This window comes from Microtus pennsylvanicus, chromosome 3, assembly GCF_037038515.1.
Source record: "Microtus pennsylvanicus isolate mMicPen1 chromosome 3, mMicPen1.hap1, whole genome shotgun sequence".
NCBI lineage: Eukaryota > Metazoa > Chordata > Mammalia > Rodentia > Cricetidae > Microtus > Microtus pennsylvanicus.
Genome location: NC_134581.1, coordinates 42415507 through 42432918, shown reverse-complemented (window position 1 = coordinate 42432918; position 17412 = coordinate 42415507). Strand labels below are relative to the sequence as shown.

At 42.4% G+C, this 17412-nt stretch overlaps 1 protein-coding gene across 1 annotated transcript; it reads right to left on the bottom strand.

The window, feature by feature from the left end:
- Window positions 1-4393: 4393 nt before the first annotated feature.
- Cgas (cyclic GMP-AMP synthase) lies at window positions 4394-14596 on the bottom strand. The gene is made up of 5 exons (XM_075965142.1): window positions 13801-14596; window positions 11567-11786; window positions 10214-10456; window positions 9384-9486; window positions 4394-6624 (listed from the first exon to the last, which is right to left on the bottom strand). Exons 1-5 carry the CDS (start codon window positions 14458-14460, stop codon window positions 6282-6284), a joined length of 1569 nt encoding a protein of 522 aa, XP_075821257.1. The 5' UTR covers window positions 14461-14596; the 3' UTR covers window positions 4394-6281.
- Between the last annotated feature and the right edge of the window lie 2816 nt (window positions 14597-17412).

Sequence of the window (17412 nt, the reverse complement as noted above, 5' to 3'; positions counted from 1 at the left end):
AGGCAAACATGGGTGAATAGAAACAGGCTAAATTAAGTTAAAAGAGCTAGTGGGGTAAGCCTAAACTAAGTCCGAGCATTCATAATTAATAATAAATCTGTGTCTTTATTTAGGAGCTGTTTGGCAGCCTTAATAAATTTCCAACCACACAACCCAAAGGTCCAAGAATAAGTTAATGCAGTGCCTCCCATCCATAACAGTGGGACAGGCAACCATAAAGGGTATGTGGCCTGTTGCAGTCAGAGTGAATCTTGAGGCTATTATGCTTTAAATGAAAAAGTTGCAAAAAAAAACCCAAATACTATATATGAATCTAGTATGAGGCATGTTAAATAATCAAATTCCAGTGAAGACAGCAGGATCAGCAATTCTAGGGTAGCCTGGGCTTATTGAAACCCTGTCTCAAAGAAGAAAAATCATGGGAACAAAATAATGCTTTCGAGGATGAAGTAAAGTAAGCAAAGTGGACGATACTGTTTAGTGGATGTAGAGTTTGAATTTTGTAAGTTGAAGACTATAGAAATTGCACAACAGTGAATATAGTTATCAGCACTGAACTACACAGGATATATATTTTACATGATGTAATCACACTGCCCTTTTAAAAACTGGAAAGAATTTTGAGCTAAGCAGTGGTGGTACATGCCTTTATAAGCATTTGGGACGCAGAGGCAGGCAGATCTCCGAGGCCAGTCTGGTCTACAGAGCAAGCTCCAGAACAATCAGGGCTATACAGAGAAACCGCGTCTCAAGCAAAACAAACAACGAAAAAAAAAGAAATTTGTAAGTAGTAACCCCCCCCCCGCTTCTTTTTCAGGATTCAAGATTTTATTCAAAGTGGAATTGTTCAAACGTACATCAATGTGAAGAGACTTGGCTGATTCTTAAAATAATAGTGTTTATAAATGTAGAATTCAATGTTTTATACTTTCTTTAATAAAAAGCAATAGTTTTTAACCTTGTTTAACTTTTTTTCATTGTCATTAAGGTAGTACTAAAAGATTTTATTTATATTTTTAATTTAAAAAGAGAACTTTTGGGGGCTGAAGATGTAGCTCAGTGGTAGGGTGCTTGCCTAGCATGTACAAGATCAAGGGTTCAACCCTCAAGTCTGCAGAAGACAAAAACAAGAAGACAATTATCACCTGTAATGTTGCTGCACCAGCATCTATGAAGAGTCTGGTGCTTGCTCAGATGTTATCATGCACTGAAAAGATGCTATGAACAAACTTGTGGATTTTTGCAATAAAAAAAGTTGACTTTTTTCTTTCTGGATGGTATTTTAGTTTCATATTATACAAACAGTTATCTGGATGTACTGTGTTCAGAAAAGCACAGATCCCCTTCTGGAAGTGTGAAACAATTAACAGAGAAAAGGTGAGCCATTTGTCCATCTTTACATTTCAACCCATAAACTTAAGCGGACATCCTGGGAGAATCAGACTGTGTTTGCATCAGCGTTTCTTCAGTCTCATTCATGGTTTTGTGTTACCTGTTCCACTGTAGGGTTATTGTAGCTCTAATCTGTGTCTGTATATTTGTGTGTTATGTATGATGGTGTTAGGCCATCCTCACATCTACATTATTCATCCAGTGTTTGCTGAGATTTTGTGACAAGATTAATAATAGAGCCTGATAGGAGCAAGGAAACCATCAGAAATCAACAGCTGGATCTTCAGAAAAATACACAAGTATCAAGTAAATCTGAGGTTATCAGAAATCAACAGCTGGACCTTCAGAAAAATACACAGGTATCAGGTAAATCTGAGGTTTTCAAGACAGGGTACCATGTGTCCTAGGCCTGCCTTGAACTTGCTGTGTAGCCTAAGATGACTATCAACTGTTGATCCTCCTGCCTTCACCTCCTGAGTGCTGACATTACATGCATGTACCACCACTCACATACCCGTCGTTTTAATGTCTTCCTTCTTTAGATACCCTTTGAAATGTGACCGTTACAAACAGTCCCTTATTTGAGGAGACTGCATTCGAAGCCCCGCAGAAGATGCCTGGAACTGGATAGTACTGAATCAAATGCTTGTTGTTCCTACACATCATATCTGTAAAAGGAGACTGCGCTTTGTTTCCCAACCACCCAGACCCGAATAATCACACAAACTATATTAAATACAACATGATTTGGCTGATGGCTCAGGAATATTTCTAGATAGCTCTTACACCTTTAATTAACCCATTTCTCTTAATCTGTGTATCACCACGAGGCTGTGGCTTACTGGTAAGGTTCTGGCATCTTTCTCCTTCGGCTGCTATATGGCATCAGCCTGACTACACCTTCTTTCTCTCTGTATTCAGTTTAGTTTTCCCCTACCTATATTCTGCCCTGCCAGAGGCCAAAACAGCTTCTTTATTAGCCACTGGTAATAAAACATTCATAGCACACAGAGGGGAATCCCTCATCATTTCCCCTTTTCTGTCTAAAAAAAAAAGGGAGGTTTTGACTTTTAACACAATAAAATTACATACAACAAAGTTGGTATCAAGCAAGAATTAGTTATAATATTTCTCTGAGTCTAAAGATTCATATCTAATTTATCTTTTACCATAACTAAGGAAAACTATAATTAAAACTATCTAGTCTTCAACTCCATCAAAGACGCCAGAAGGATATATTACCTAAGTAAACAGGAAGTGCATTGTAAGCAACTTTCAAATTTCTAGAAACGACAGAGATATCTCCTGAACAGTCACCCAAAGTTCATCTGTAACATTGGGGCATCCATATTTATAGGCCCAGAGTATCTGGCAGGGTTTCTCTGTAGCTTTGGAGCCTGTCCTGGAACTAGCTCTTATAGACCAGGCTGGTCTCGAACTCACAGAGATTTGCCTGCTTCAGCCTCCCGAGTGCTGGGATTAAAGGCATTCACCACCACTGCCCAGCTTGTCAGACATTTCAATGAAGCAGGAAATTTGAAAAGCTGTTCTCTGCCTTATAGTGGCAAAGTTTGTCAGTTGCTTTCCTCTGTGTCCTGCAGAATGTCTGGCAGTTTCTTCTGTGAAGAAGTCACATTCTCGAAAGTTCAGCAGTCACTTTTCTGTGGGTCCTGCACATCCAGTTAATACAACATACTATTAAGCAGTCCAGGCAAGAGCAATTTCTTGCCCAAATGGCTAGTCTTGGCACATTAAAGGCAAATTCCGTAACAGGTTTCTTCAATGCCCATCAACCTTTCTAAAGTAATTGGTGCTGCCAGAAGCAGACATGTCTCACTGTCGGGAAAAGTCTAAGTTCTTAAAATCTTTTAAATGCCATATTCTGTAGGTCTTTGAAGTGTTGAAGATTATCTAACTGAAATATCTCTGTATATCTAGAAAAACTAACATAACAAGTTTGACTATTATAAATGACTATTAATCTAATTTTTAATTATGTGCTACATTTTTAAATGAGCTGTATAAACCATACCTTAAACAAGAGTGACAATTGTACAGTCTGGGCACTGGGCAGCTTTCTATCACTTGATCTTACAGAACCTGCACCCAAGTACTGGGATGATCTGAGAACAATCAGAGCCCCAATAACCATTAGATTAATCCTCATTTAATCCCAGGACTGAGGCACAGGGCTCTGAGTTCAAGGCCAGCCTGGTCTACAAAGTGAGCTCCAGAACAGACAGGACTATAAAGAGAAACCCTGCCCCAAAAAAGCAAGAAAGAGGAAAAAAGAGAAGAAAAACACACTTTTTGAGGGAGTAAAGTGCTGGACCAGCATGTATGTGGTCCTAGGTTTTATCCCTTTTTGTGACAGAAAACAAACAAACTGCAACCATCACATTGAAGGTGAACTGACAATGATTTGGGGCTGAGAAGATGGCTCTATAGTCAAGAGAACTTGCTGGGAATGGAAAGATGACTGAACGATTGGGAACACTACTGTTTTTACAGAAGACCAGGTTCACCATGGAATTGTACACTTCAAATGGATCAATTGTGTTGGGTACTTGATATCTCAAAGTTTTCCTTAAAGTGCTTTAAAAGCCATCAGAACAGTAAGAAACTAGTTTTCCAAAATCTAAGCATGAGTTGAACTCAAAAGAGCGGTACAAACCCAGCCTGGTAGTATATGGATGGAATCCCAGATACTGGTGAGGCTGGGGCAAGGGGAGCTGAAGTTCAAGGCCTCTGGTTTTATTTTTATCATATTTAGGTGCTGGAAACTAAATCCAGGGCTTTGTGTACCTTTTTTTTCAGGAGTGGGAGACAAGGATACATTTGAAGATATTAAGTAGAGCTTGATTTGGGGGTGGTCTGGCATTCTACTTGTCTGTTGTTAAAGCTTTCCTCCCCACGCTGACACTTTTTCTATGACATTCAAACCTTCTGGTTGTTAAGTGCAAGGTGCAAAGACTGATAAAGTCAACTACATTAAAACTTTTAAATCTTATTTATTGTAAGATACCAAAAAGTAAAGAGAACACATATGGTAGACATGATTTGTTACACAAGAACTAACACCTGCAGAGCGACGAGGACAAGGCTCCTGTGACCATCCATGCACTAAGTACCCTGGTGAGTCAGCCTCTGCCCCACACCCATTTCTCTGTGCTGAGTACCACTGATTTCATAGAAACACATATGAAACAAAAATAAATAAAATAGCCGGGCCGTGGTGGCGCACGCCTTTAATCCCAGCACTTGGGAGGCAGAGGCAGGCGGATCTCTGTGAGTTCGAGACCAGCCTGGTCTACAAGAGCTAGTTCCAGGACAGGCTCCAAAACCACAGAGAAACCCTGTCTCAAAAAAAAAAAAAAAGCAAAAAAATAAATAAAATATAAATTACATACATATGCGCACATGGTAAAGGACCTGAAGTAGAGATGATGCAGAAGTTGATTCTCCTTTCTTTTCCTACCCTGGGACACAGGACAGAACCAGGCACGGCTTCCATGTCCATTTCCTGTATTTGAGCAAAGCCTAAATCAACCATTTCTGATACTGTCTCCCACAACCCTCTGTAGACTTCTGTATCACTACTGTAGGTGTGAAGTGATACTCATTCAGTACTTAATGCATTTAATTGGGGAGATATGTATGTTTTCCAAAATGGCAAGGTTTTCATTTTCATCACTTAACTTTTCTTTATAATCTTAATATTTTAGTGAATATATGAAAAACTGAGAACTAAATAATTGTATTCATTTCAGTCACTTCTGCAAACTTTTGAGTTATTAGAATCACATTTGGGGGGAGTTGTTTTACATTCAAAGAAACCATGAGCCACATGATCGACAAGCAGCCTTGTCTATGGTGTGTGTGTGTGTCGAGAGGTTGGGGGAACTTCAAGAGAAAGAGAAAGGAAGCACAAATACTAGGAAAGCCTCCTTAGGTTCTGACCAGCCCCCAAAAGAAGAAAACCAAAACCATTGTACCTTTCTAAGTCAGGACAGATGAGCAGACTCAGGCCAAACCTCATGGTGATTCACAGGGATTACTGCTGGCTTTTGATGTTTTGTTTTTTGAGACAAGATCTTATTCTGTAACCCAGGCTGCCTTGCATTCGTGGCAACTCCCAAACCTCAGCTTCTCAAGTGCCAGGATTATAAGTAAGTGCCAACACACTTAAAATATCATGGATCATTTCACAGTTTCATTTTCTAGTTTTTCTACTTTTAAAAAATATTTATTTTGTATGTGTGTTTATGTGTGAGCACCAAGTGCAAGCAGGATCCTGCAGTGGTCAGACTAGATTCCCTAGAACTGGAGTGACAGTTATGACCTGCCATTGGGTGCTCAGAACCAAGTCCTCTGAAGGAGCAGTAAGTGATCTTCACTACTGAGCCATCTCTGCAACTCCCTTCGTACTTTGTTTTAAGTAGGTTTCAGGTAGCCCAGGCCAAGGATCACACTGAGTTCTTTTGTTCTGCCCCTGCTTCTTCTGTGCTGGGACTAAAGGCATACACCACCACAATGGACTTAAGGCACTTTAACCCAATTTCATCTCAAAATACAATTTCAGGCTAGGAAGATGGCTCAGTGAATACAGTACCTGCTTTGCAAGCATAATGACCTGAGTTCAGATCCCAGCAACAACGTAAAAGCTATAAAGGTAAGGCCCATCTATGATCCCAGGTCTGGGGAAACACAGACAGGTGAATCATGGGAGCTCAAGGGCTAATCATCCTGGACACCTCCATGAGCTCTGGGTTCAGAGGCAGACTGTCTCAAAAAAATGAAGTGTGATCAAGGAAGACATTTGGCATCAACCTCTGTTCTAAACACACACCCACAAGAACACATTATAACACATAGACAAATGCATAATCTCAAAACTTATCAAAAATTGGAAATCCATTGTTTCTTTCATATTCTATTTTCTCTATCAGAAATTCTTTACTTTTTTGGTCAATTAGTTCTTGAGAGAATAGATTGAACTTTGGAATAAAATAATGCATCAGTTTCTCTGTCCTGAGGCATTCAACAAAGAATGTCAAAAAGTTATCAAAGCATCTGCTGAGTTCCTTGGGGTCCCACTCTCTGTCCTGTGGGTGCTCAGTCCACATGTGAAGGATGGCAGTTTTCACGTGGTAAGAACAGAATGCTTCTAGTTCTTGATACTCTTTTTTCAACTGTTCCAAAAGGTATTTCATCAATTTTAAACAGTCTTTCCTGTGAAATAAAAAAAGATATTTTGACTTATTTACAACCTACATCTTTTGAGACGGGGTCTCTCTTTGTAGCCCTGGCTTTCCAGGAACACACAGACATCCACCTGCCTCTGCCTCCCAAATACAAGTGTTGGAATTACAGATGAGCACCATCTTGTCTGTCTTTTTCCTTTTTAAATGTATTTCCTTCTTTATTTCCAGTGCTTTGAGGCAGAGTCCCATATAGCTCAGGTTGGCCTTAAACTTGTCACGTAGCAGAGGCTGGCTTTCAGCTCCTACTTCTTTCCCCCTCTCAAGTGCTGGGATTACAGTGTGTACCACCACCCTTGGCTCAGGCTCACTTCCTGATGGTGTATATTCTAACAAGAAAAATGACCCACTTAGTGTGATTTAAAGTCTGGCCAGTCAATTCCTAACAGCAACAAAACTACTCCTTGCCAGAGCAGCTACCATTATCCAATGAGAACCACTCTTTGGCCTCTTCACCTTTCATGAAAATAATCTACTCAGTCAGGTATAGTGGGTGTGCCTATAATCCCAGCACTTGGGAGATTGAGGCAGAAGATTACAATGAGTTCAAGATCAACATTGACTACAGAGTGAGTTCATGGCCAGCCTGGGAGATCCCAGAAAAAAAAAAACCCACAAAGAAAGAAATTAAGGGAGTATAATAAATATTATGTTGATATAATATGTATATATACATACCTCCTCTGCTTCCTTCCCTTCCTCCATTGCTCCTTCCCCCTTGATCTCTACCCAAAATAATCCCAGCATCACCTTCTCCCAACCCAGCCCAGCAATAATCACCCCCACATCTGGGAGTTAAGCATGGCTTCTTAATAGCAGCACTCTCTTGGGTGGGCTCTTCTTGCTAGAGGCAAGCACTCTCATTTAAGAGAGGCTTCCTGACTCAGCTTTAGCTACAAAACCTTGCAGTTCTTTTAAGAGGTTCTGCCATGAAACACTTAAATGTTGTTGATGAAAAGCTGACTGCAAACTTTTTGGTGGTGGCAGGGACCTTGAAACAACATGTGGCAATAAACATGGCTCCAGTCAGTACCTCTGCCATGAGGCTAGACTGTCAGAAAAAAAGCTAAGGAATGGGCTGGATCCAGCCATCAAAGACATAGCTTTAATCCTAGCCACATCACTTAGCAAATTAAAGACTCGTGTAGTAAAAAAGAGAGATACAGTAAAGATAGTTCCAGACCAAAAAAAAAGCCTCTAAACAATTTACAGTGTGTTTAAAAACATATGCAGGCTTTGGAGGGAAAAAAGGATAAGTTCTTAAAAGAAAAAAGAAAAAAAAGAGTTGGGTGTATTGGCACACACCTTTAATCCCAACACTTGGGAGGCAGAAGCAGACAGATTTCTGTGAGTTCAAGGTGTAGTAGCACATACCTCTAATCCCAACACTTGGGAGGCAGAGGCAGACAGATCTCTGTGAGTTCAAGGACAACCTGGTCTACAGAGTGAATTCCAGGACAGCCAAAAATATACAGAGAAACCCTGTCTCAAAAAAGCCAAAAATTAAAAATAAAATAAATAGAGGTTAAAATAAAGCCACATAAAGATGAAAAATCACAGAGAGTCTGGATACTGTATGTTATTGTGTTGTCTTTAAATTGTTTGATGACTGAGGGAGGAGCAAAGGCTGCTAAAAGACATTTGATTATAAATGCTGCTGGATTAATCCAATATATACATATATGTGTATGTATGTGTGTATATATATGTGTGTGTGTGTGTGTGTGTGTATAATTCTTTGACTTTAAAATTTAAGTCAAAAGGTATGTTACTTTGGAGAAGAGGTTTTGCTTTTGTTTGCACAGGCAATGAGGGACTGTGCAAATTCATTCTGCATTAAGAAAAATCAGGTTTGACCAAGGAAGACCACCTGAGAAATCTCCTATAGGAGGAATGGCCCAGATGTCTGAGTTCTGTATCCAGAATAGTTCAAAGACTGCTGCCTGAGATGATCAAGCCTCACAGGATACTCCAGTCAGGACTTGATCATAATTCTAAATTTTCTTTAGGTCCCCCATAAGATTATCAGCACCCCCAATCAGCAGGAAGTATCCTGGAAGACTATGCCCACATTCCCAAAAAAAATGGATTATGGATGTTTGCCTTTGTTTAGAATGTTAGTTACAAGTTATTATGGATAATGGCCAGTAGAAAAGCTAAGCAAAGGAGATTCAATTCAGAGTTCTTGTTTAAATAAGGGGAGGAGTGTGAGGGCCTGCCACTTGTATTATTTTTAATAAAATGCTGATTGACCAGTAGTCAGGCAGGAAGTATAGGCGGGCCATGAGAACAGGAGAATTCTGGGAAGAGGGAAGGTTCAGTCTGGAGTTGTCATCCAGACACAGAGGAAGCAAGATGTGACTGCCTCATTGAAAAAGGTACCAAGCCACATGGCTAACAAAGACAAGAATTATGGGGCAATAAAGTTATAAGAGTTAATAAGAAGCCTGAGCTAATAGGACAACCAGCTTATGATTAATGTAGACCTCTGTGTGATTTCTTTGGGACTGAATGACTACAGGAACCAGGCAGGACAGAAACCTCAGTCAACAACATACCTCCTCTGTTTCCTTCCATTCCTCCATTGCTCCTTCCCCCTTGATCTCATCCCTGCACCACCTTCTCCCAACCCAGGCCAGCAATAATCATCCTCACATCTAGGCTATGACGCCAAGAGAGCATTAAATGTTAACATCATAGGCAATATTCCGTTTAAATAAAGGACATTACCTGCAACATTTCGCTCCACCAACCTCACAACATGTTTTCTCTATTCCATGATTGTTCAAAATGTATTTTTCAATGTGAGAGAAAGAGAGGCGCCATGTCTTGCCTTTAATTTCAGAAAGAAAAACAGCTATTTTACTAAAAGAAGCCATATGTAAATAATACAATATTTACATTTAGATCATACAGTAAAATATCATTCTGAAGACATTTAAGAGGAAGACAGACCAAAAGAAGTGAATAGATACTCAAAGTAATTATTAAAATAAATATTATGCACCAAAAGTGGGTTTGAGGAAAATTCAGAATTCAAAACTTAATATACTTAGCCAAGATCAGATATATTATCTCTTATATTGTGCTAAGTTCATGTCATTAATATTTTGCTTCTCTGGTGGTTTAACTCCCCCAGAATCTTTCAAGACGCTTTGATTTGCAGAGATGAGCTGCTAAGCAGGTTTAAAGAGGCTCTGAAACTAACACAAGATCACAGAGCTGGTCAAGGGAAAGCCTTGAGATTCAGAACCACAACAGTGTGAGTCCAAGCAGCACTGTCTTTGCTTAAAAAGAAACACAATTTAGTATTCACTATGTAGCTGAGATGACCTGAATCTCCTGTTCCTCCGTCTCTTGCCTCTGCTGCTCCCCTCTTGGCAATACCACAAAAGCCATGCATTTCTCAATCCTAGCTAGCCATGCTCATTTTGTGATCTATTTAGTCTCATGGCTCTGGAAATACCCGCACACCGTGGACTGTTGATCTTGTGCTGCCTTTGTATGTAACACTAATGATCCTTTTATATTCTTCCCAATGATCTTTACATTTAACAAACCTTGAAAACTATTTCCAACTTTGGCATCCTTGGGCACAAGATAAAATGGCTCTCGTCTTAAATTGGTCCTCATTTTTGTGCCAAGCCAGTTTTTGATGGGTAGTCCTTCTTTGGTGCTAATAGGCCAGCTGCTTTTTGATTCCAAAGCCAGAATTATATCCACAGATATTTCTTCTGGGTTTCTGATCAGAAGTGTTACAGCAGGGCTTCCTGGTTTTTCCTCCTCCACACAGATATCGCTGTCTGTTTACACATAATGAAGAAAGAAAGGGTTGATCAATTTTCTCTGGAAATATGGGAAAGTTACAAAACTGTAATTTAAAATCCATAGCCTAAGCTCCAATTACCATCAACTTCAATATACAACTACACCCCATGAGGCATAGTGTTTTAGCATGTAACCAATAGCTATCTGGAGACACTGTCAGGATTCTATCCAGGACCTGTGGTGAAGCATTTCCAAAGACTTTGGATTGGGGAGTGCTGTAATTAATTTTCATTTAGAATTTTAAGTGGTATTTAGAGAGAAGCCACATAGCAACAGGAAAGAGAGTAGTGGAGCAGACCACAGCTACAGTCCAGCAGAGAGATCGTGAGTATCGAGAAACGGTAGAAGTGAGAGCAATTACCGAGATTCAAACTAAGGTCCAGTGGTAGTGCTTGCCCAGTGTGCACAAGATCTTGAGTTCAACCCCTTGTATTCCCCCCCCCAAAAAAATGTTTTCAAGGCCAGCCTGCATTGTTTAATAATACCTCATCTCTAAATACACAAACATATATTCTCAAATCAAGAGGGCACCAAGTCTGTGAGCTAAGGAAGGAAGGCGGATGCCTTTGATGTGATTGCAGGAGTCTGTCCTATAAAATGGTGGACATTTCTATTTCCCAAAACAAAACAAGCAGGAGGAAGAAAGACTGAGCAAAGGGGAGCTCAGCATGAGCTTGCTGGGAGTGTTGGTGTAAAGTTTTAATGATAGCATTCAAGGGACAAGGCCGACCTGGTCTACATAGTGAGCGGGTACTACACAGGTCAGCCAGGGTTCCATAGTGAGATCCTGTTTCTGAAGACAGATGGACAGATGGATGAACAGATAGCAGGAGTGCTCGATATCCATGTGGAGACCGTAGGGTGGCTGGTTCAGGGAACTTTGGAAGGTGGCAGTACACTACTCCAAGAAAAGACTTCTGGAGTGCCCACAGAACGGGGAGAGGGAAAGAGAGGTTGGGGAGAGAGACAGAGAGATACACTCATGGGTGCGTGGAAGAGGGAGAGGCCATCAGAGGAGATCAGGAGAGGAAGGTATGTGAGTAAAACAGCATCTAGTCTGCAAGAAACCAAACCAAAAATCTCACCTTTGATTTCTTTAACTTCTTCTTTGATGATTTCCCTAAACTTTGACAGCATCTTGGAAGCTGATAATATTTCCTCTTCTAAAAAGTGACTCAGAGGATTTCCTCTTGGAATTCTTTTGAACTTCACAAGATAAAAAGCACCAGTGTCATGATACTCCTGCAGCTCGATTCTGGGAACTTCCAGCTTAAACATGACATCAAATTCATTAGGAGCAGAAATCTAAGGGATGGGAAACATTAAAATATTTTCTTGTAAAATATTTCCAAACAATTGCAATTTTTGGTGGAAATTTCACTTGAGACTCTGCATGTGAAAAAACAATCAAAAAGCAAGATCCCACCTAGCCTTGGTGATACACACATTTCAGTCCAGCACTTGGGGATGCACCCATTTCATTCCAGCACGCGGGAGACAGAAGCAGGTGGATCTTTATGAGGTCTCGGACAGCCAGGACTACATAGAACGGACAGCCAGGACTACATAGAAACCCTGTCTGTAGTGGGGGAGGAGAGAGAGAGAGAGAGAGAGAGAGAGAGAGAGAGAGAGAGAGAGAGAGAGAGAGAGAGAGAGAGAGAGAGAGAGAAAGGAAGAAAGGCAAGATCTACAATATCTATCCCTTCTCGGAATAGGATCACCACACCTGAGAACAGGTAATCCCTATTACTATACACGACACTATCGGTTTTAGATTATAGATTCTCTCAATTTTTTTAAGCACAAGCAATAGTGTTTGTTTCATTTGTTTTAAAATAGGGTCTTACTCTGTAGCCCAGACTGTCCTGGAACACATGGCATAGCCCAGGCTAGGTTTAAACTCAAGTTTGGTTCCTAGCATCCACATCAGGCGGCTCACAGCCACCTGTAACTGCAGTGCCAAGTACCATGACACTCTCTGGTAGCCTGCACAGGTCCCTGTACACAGGGTACATATAAACTCACATATATACATAAATAGCATATAAGTAATTTCTCTAAATAAAAGCCTTTCCACAAAATGAACTCTAGTCTTGGACTGCTTCTCTGGCAAACTGTTCCAACACAGTAAACAAACAAACAAAAAAACATAAAATTTACATATCAAAACCCTAGGACTAGGGGTTAATCCCAGCATTCAGGAGGCAAAAACAGGTAGATCTCTGTTGAATTGACACCACCCCAGTCTACCTAGTGAATTTCATTCAGGCAGGGCTATAGTGAGATTCTATCTCAAAACACAAAATCACCAAAAATAAAATATTTTTTAATGAAATTAAAGCCGTTGTGGTTACCATTTTTTTTTTTTTTTTTAGGTTTTGAAGACAGGGTTTCTCTGTGTAGCTTGGACTCTGTCCTGTAACTCGCCCTGTAGACCAAGCTGTCCTCAAACTCACTGAGATCCGCCTGCCTCTGCCTCCATAGTGCTGGGATTACAGGTGTGCACCACCACCCAGTGTGACATTACTTTTATATCACAAAATACACATTGCAGCCACCCCCCTGCCACAGTGGTCACAGAATTGTGCATTGAGGTGACACACACCTATAATCCTGGCCCTTCGGAAGCTGAGGTAAGAGAATCTAAAGTTTGAGAGACCAGCCTGGGCTACACAGTAAAATCCCATCTAAAACCAAAACAAACAATAAAACTCTTTTTCATGTTCTCAACAACAATCATAATGAACACTTTTCCAAATTAAATACCACTGAGAGCTAGGGAGAGAGCTCTGGGAGATGGTTTTGCTCAGCGTGCAGGAAGGCCTGGGTTCCATGCCCAGCACTATATAAACTAAGCGTGATGATGGTGTATTTCCAGCACTAGGGAGGCAAGTCAGTAGGATCATCCTTGGCTAGACAATGCGTTAGAGGCCAGCCTGGGGTACCTGAGACTCCATCCACTCAGCCATAGCATGGTCATCATCCGCACTGGGTGCAGACCTTCCAGTGTGATTGCTTTCAATCACATAGCCTCTCTACCAGAACTCAGGAGGAGCCGAGTTCCTCCAAAGCGAGTGTTAGGAGAAACTACCTATCCATATTGGTCTGTATGATAACTGAATGAATGAGAGAGAGAGAGAGAGAGAGAGAGAGAGAGAGAGAGAGAGAGAGAGAGAGAGACAGAGAGAGAGAGAAAGAGAGAGAGAGGAGCATGGGCTGTTCTAGAAGGGAAGTGGGTGTGGGGAACCCCAAGCAGATGAGCCGAGTGAGGCGGAGTGGGCCTGGAGACCCTCCAGCAAAGCAGATCCCGGCAGCTCACCTTCACACGCTCATAGTAGCTGCCAGTGTTCAGCTGCTGCACGTCTTTGAACTCTGACTCACGGTTCTTCATTCTGGACAGCAGGCGCTTCACGATCCTATTCACTACTTCGGCCGCCTTCGAGATCTTCTCGCGTTTCAACTTCAATTTTTCCAGCACATTCTTGAGTTTTCCCTCGGGGGTCTCTTCCAACTTCTTCCTGGACGCCCGAGGCGCTCTCAGCTGCCCAACGGAGCGCGCGCCTCTCCTGTGGCTAGGACACCTTGCGACCTCAAGAGCCTCGGGGTGCGCGGGAGGCTGGAGCTCCGGAAAGGCGGGAGGCTGGATGGCGGGAGGCTGGAGCTCCGGGGAGGCGGGAGGCTGGATGGCGGGAGGCTGGAGCTCCGGGAAGGCGGGCTGTTCGGCGACTCCTGCGGCGCCGGTGGCCGAGGACCATAAGTCCGTGATGCGCATGGACGCCTGTCTCGGTCGCGCTCGGGTGGTTGGCTTCTTCGTGGGGTCCCCGTCAGGCTCCGCGCCCCGCGATCGCGCCCCCCTTTGCGGACCTTTGCTTCCGGCGTGGGACCGGGCGGCCACGGTCCCGTTGTGCTCCGTCGTGGTGCGCTTCGCAGCCGGCTTCTTAGCGCGCGACGCCGGTGGCCTTTCGCGCCGACCTTCCATAGCTGTGGCTCTCAACTCTGGAAGGGAAGAATCGACTTCGGGGAAAGACCGCAGGAAGGAGAACTCTCGGTAACCGCTGGAAACCGAAACTCAAATATCTGGCGGGAACGCAGCCGGCCTGTACCGCAGCGAGCAGGCGGAGGGACCCACGTGAGCTCACACGTCGCGACCAGGAAGAGGCGGTTCAGGAGATGAGAACTTTCTCACCCACTCCTGGGGACCAGCTGAGCCACTGGCTCAGAAACCACCCACCTCCTCCTTTATCGCAACGACACGGAAAACACTGACTACTAGTCAGACGGCCAGATTTGCTGACCTACGAGATTTATTTAGGGACATCGTCGCTCGAACATTTAAAGTTGAAAATGTTTTCTGTGTAAGCTTTAAATAGGAATTTGGTGTTCTTGTTCATGAGAAATAGAAATACACGAAAGCTTTACACGGTAGATGACTGCCTGGAATTAGTATTTCAACTTATCTGGCTTTCTCAAAAGCACACGAAATCTTCAAGAACTTGCTTAAAGTTCCTATGTGAGTTGCGTAAGCAGCGCAGTGTGAGACACCTACTGATCTGACTGCTCAGATTCCAGAGCACTTCAATGCAGACTTTGAGAAAGCGATCTCTAAAGTCAATCTTGTCAACAGTGGTTGTTTCCTTGAAAGCTGTGCTTAGCTTTAATTTGCCTTCTTTCGCCTTCACCTGACAAAAACTAAAACCGGCTCTTTCTGTAGATTTACACAGCCCAGAACACCACTTAGCCTTCGGCTAACATCAGACTGTGTAACTCCACTCCTTATTACAAAGTCCTGTGTGTCCACTAACACGAAACTCACAATTCCTACGGTGTTTAATTTTCGGGAAAGTAGGTGTGTGTGTGTGTGTGTGTGTGTATGGTAGACAATGGTGCGTGGGGGGGGGGGGGCGGGTGAGATGACACATTGCCTGGATAAAAGACACTAATCACTGTGATGCTGTTCCATCGCCCGTGCAATTCTTTTCCCTCCTTCCTGTGAATGTCTGTACATGAGTTCCCATAATGGGAAATGGTCGTCTAAGTATTGGCTTGTGAATGCCAAGCAGACATGCCTGTGGACAGAAACACTTCCTCCTTTGCAGAAATATGCTTTAGACATGAGACCTCTATATTTAGAATGCCTTGCCAGACATGATGGCGCAAACCTTTAGTCCCAGCACTTGGGAGGCAGAGGCAATTCAGCTGAAGTCTGAGTTCAAGGCCAACCTGCTAGTCTACAAAGCAAGTTCCAGAACAGCCAGGGGTACAGTGAGAACCTGTCTTTTTTTATTATTATTGCTATTTATTGAGCTCTACATTTTTCTCTGCTCCCCTCCCTGCCTCTCTCCTCCCTCCCTTCAATCCTCCTTCAAGGTCCCCACGCTCCCAATTTACTCAGGAGATCTTGTCTGTTTTACTTTCTTCTTCCCATGTAGATTAGATCTATGTAAGTCTCTCTTAGTGTCCGCATTGTTGTCTAAGTTCTCTGGGACTGTGGTTTGTAGGCTGGCTTTCTTTGCTTTATGTTTAAAAGCCACCTGTGAGTTGAGTACATGTGATAATTGTCTTTTTGTGTCTGGGTTACCTCACTCAAAATGATGTTTTCTATCTCCCTCCATTTTCCTGCAAAATTCAAGCTGGTTTTTTTTTGCTGTGTAAATGTGTAAATTTACCACATTTTCTTATCCATTCTTTGATCAAGGGGCATTTAGGTTGTTTCCAGGTTCTGGCTATGACAAGCAAAGCTGCTATGAATATGAACACAGTTGAGCACATGTCCTTGTGGGACGATTGAACATCCTTTGGATATATACCCAAAAGTGGTATTACTGGGTCTTCAGGAAGGTTGTTTCCTAATTTTCTGAGAAATCGCCACACTGACCAGCTTTCACTCCCACCAGCAATGTAGAAGTGGTCCCTTTACCCCACAACCTCTCCAGCATAAGTTGTCATCAGTGTTTTTGATCTTGGCCATTCTTACAGGCATAAGATGGAATCTCAGAGTTGTTTTGATTTGCATTTCTCTGTTGACTAAGGATGTTGAACATTTCCTTAAGTGTCTTTCAGCCATTTTAGATTCCTCTCTCGAGAGTTCTCTGTTTAGGTCTGTACTCCATTTTTTTTATTGGATTATGTGTTCTTTTGGTGTCCAATTTCTTGAGGTCTTTGTATTTTGGAGATCAGACCTCTGTCTGATGTGGGGTAGGTGAAGATCTTTTCCCATTCTGTAGGCTGTCGTTTTGTCTTGTTGACCATGCCCTTTGCTTTACAGAAGCTTTTCAGTTTCAGGAAGTCCCATTTATTGTTTTGCTCAGTGTCTGTGCTTCTGGGGTTATATTTAAGAAGTGGTGACGCTGGGCGGTGGTGGCGCATGTCTTTAATCCCAGCACTCGGGAGGCAGAGGCAGGCAGATCTCTGTGAGTTCAAGGCCAGCCTGGTCTACATGATCTCTGTGAGTTCCAGGACAGCTAGGGCTACATGAAAAATAAAGAAAAGAAAGAAAAGGAAAGGAACTGGAGAGGTGGCTCAGTGGTAAAGGTACTGACTGCTCTTTGAAAGGATCAAGTTCATTCCCCAGCGCCATTTCCCAGCAGTCAATTCCAGGGGATCCATTACCCTCTTGTGGCCTCCAAGAGCACTAGGCATACACATGGTGCACAGACAAAAACACTGGTATTTCTTTTAATGAAAAGGAAAATAACCAGGCAGTGGTGGTGCATTCCTTTAATCCCAGCACTCAAGAGGCAGAAGCAGGCAGATCTCTGTGAGTTCGAGAACTGCCAAGGCTACACAGAGAAACCCTGTCTGAAAAAAAAACAAAAAAAACCCAAAAAAATAGTACAAAATGGTAAGGAAAAAGGCATGTGCATCCCGAGAGCGTGACACTTGAGAATGATCGTGGAAGGGGCATAGTTCACTGCAACAACCATTCCGTAAC

What these genes read in the sequence shown, in the direction of transcription:
- Cgas (XM_075965142.1), bottom strand. Translation starts at nt 14,460, where the DNA reads ATGGAAGGTCGGCGCGAAAGGCCACCGGCGTCGCGCGCTAAGAAGCCG. An exon ending in GCTACTATGAGCGTGTGAAG is followed by an intron (nt 11,787 to 13,800) that starts GTGAGCTGCCGG and finishes CCCATCCCTTAG; the next exon opens with ATTTCTGCTCCTAATGAATT. An exon ending in GGTGGAGCGAAATGTTGCAG is followed by an intron (nt 6,625 to 9,383) that starts GTAATGTCCTTT and finishes TTTATTTCACAG; the next exon opens with GAAAGACTGTTTAAAATTGA.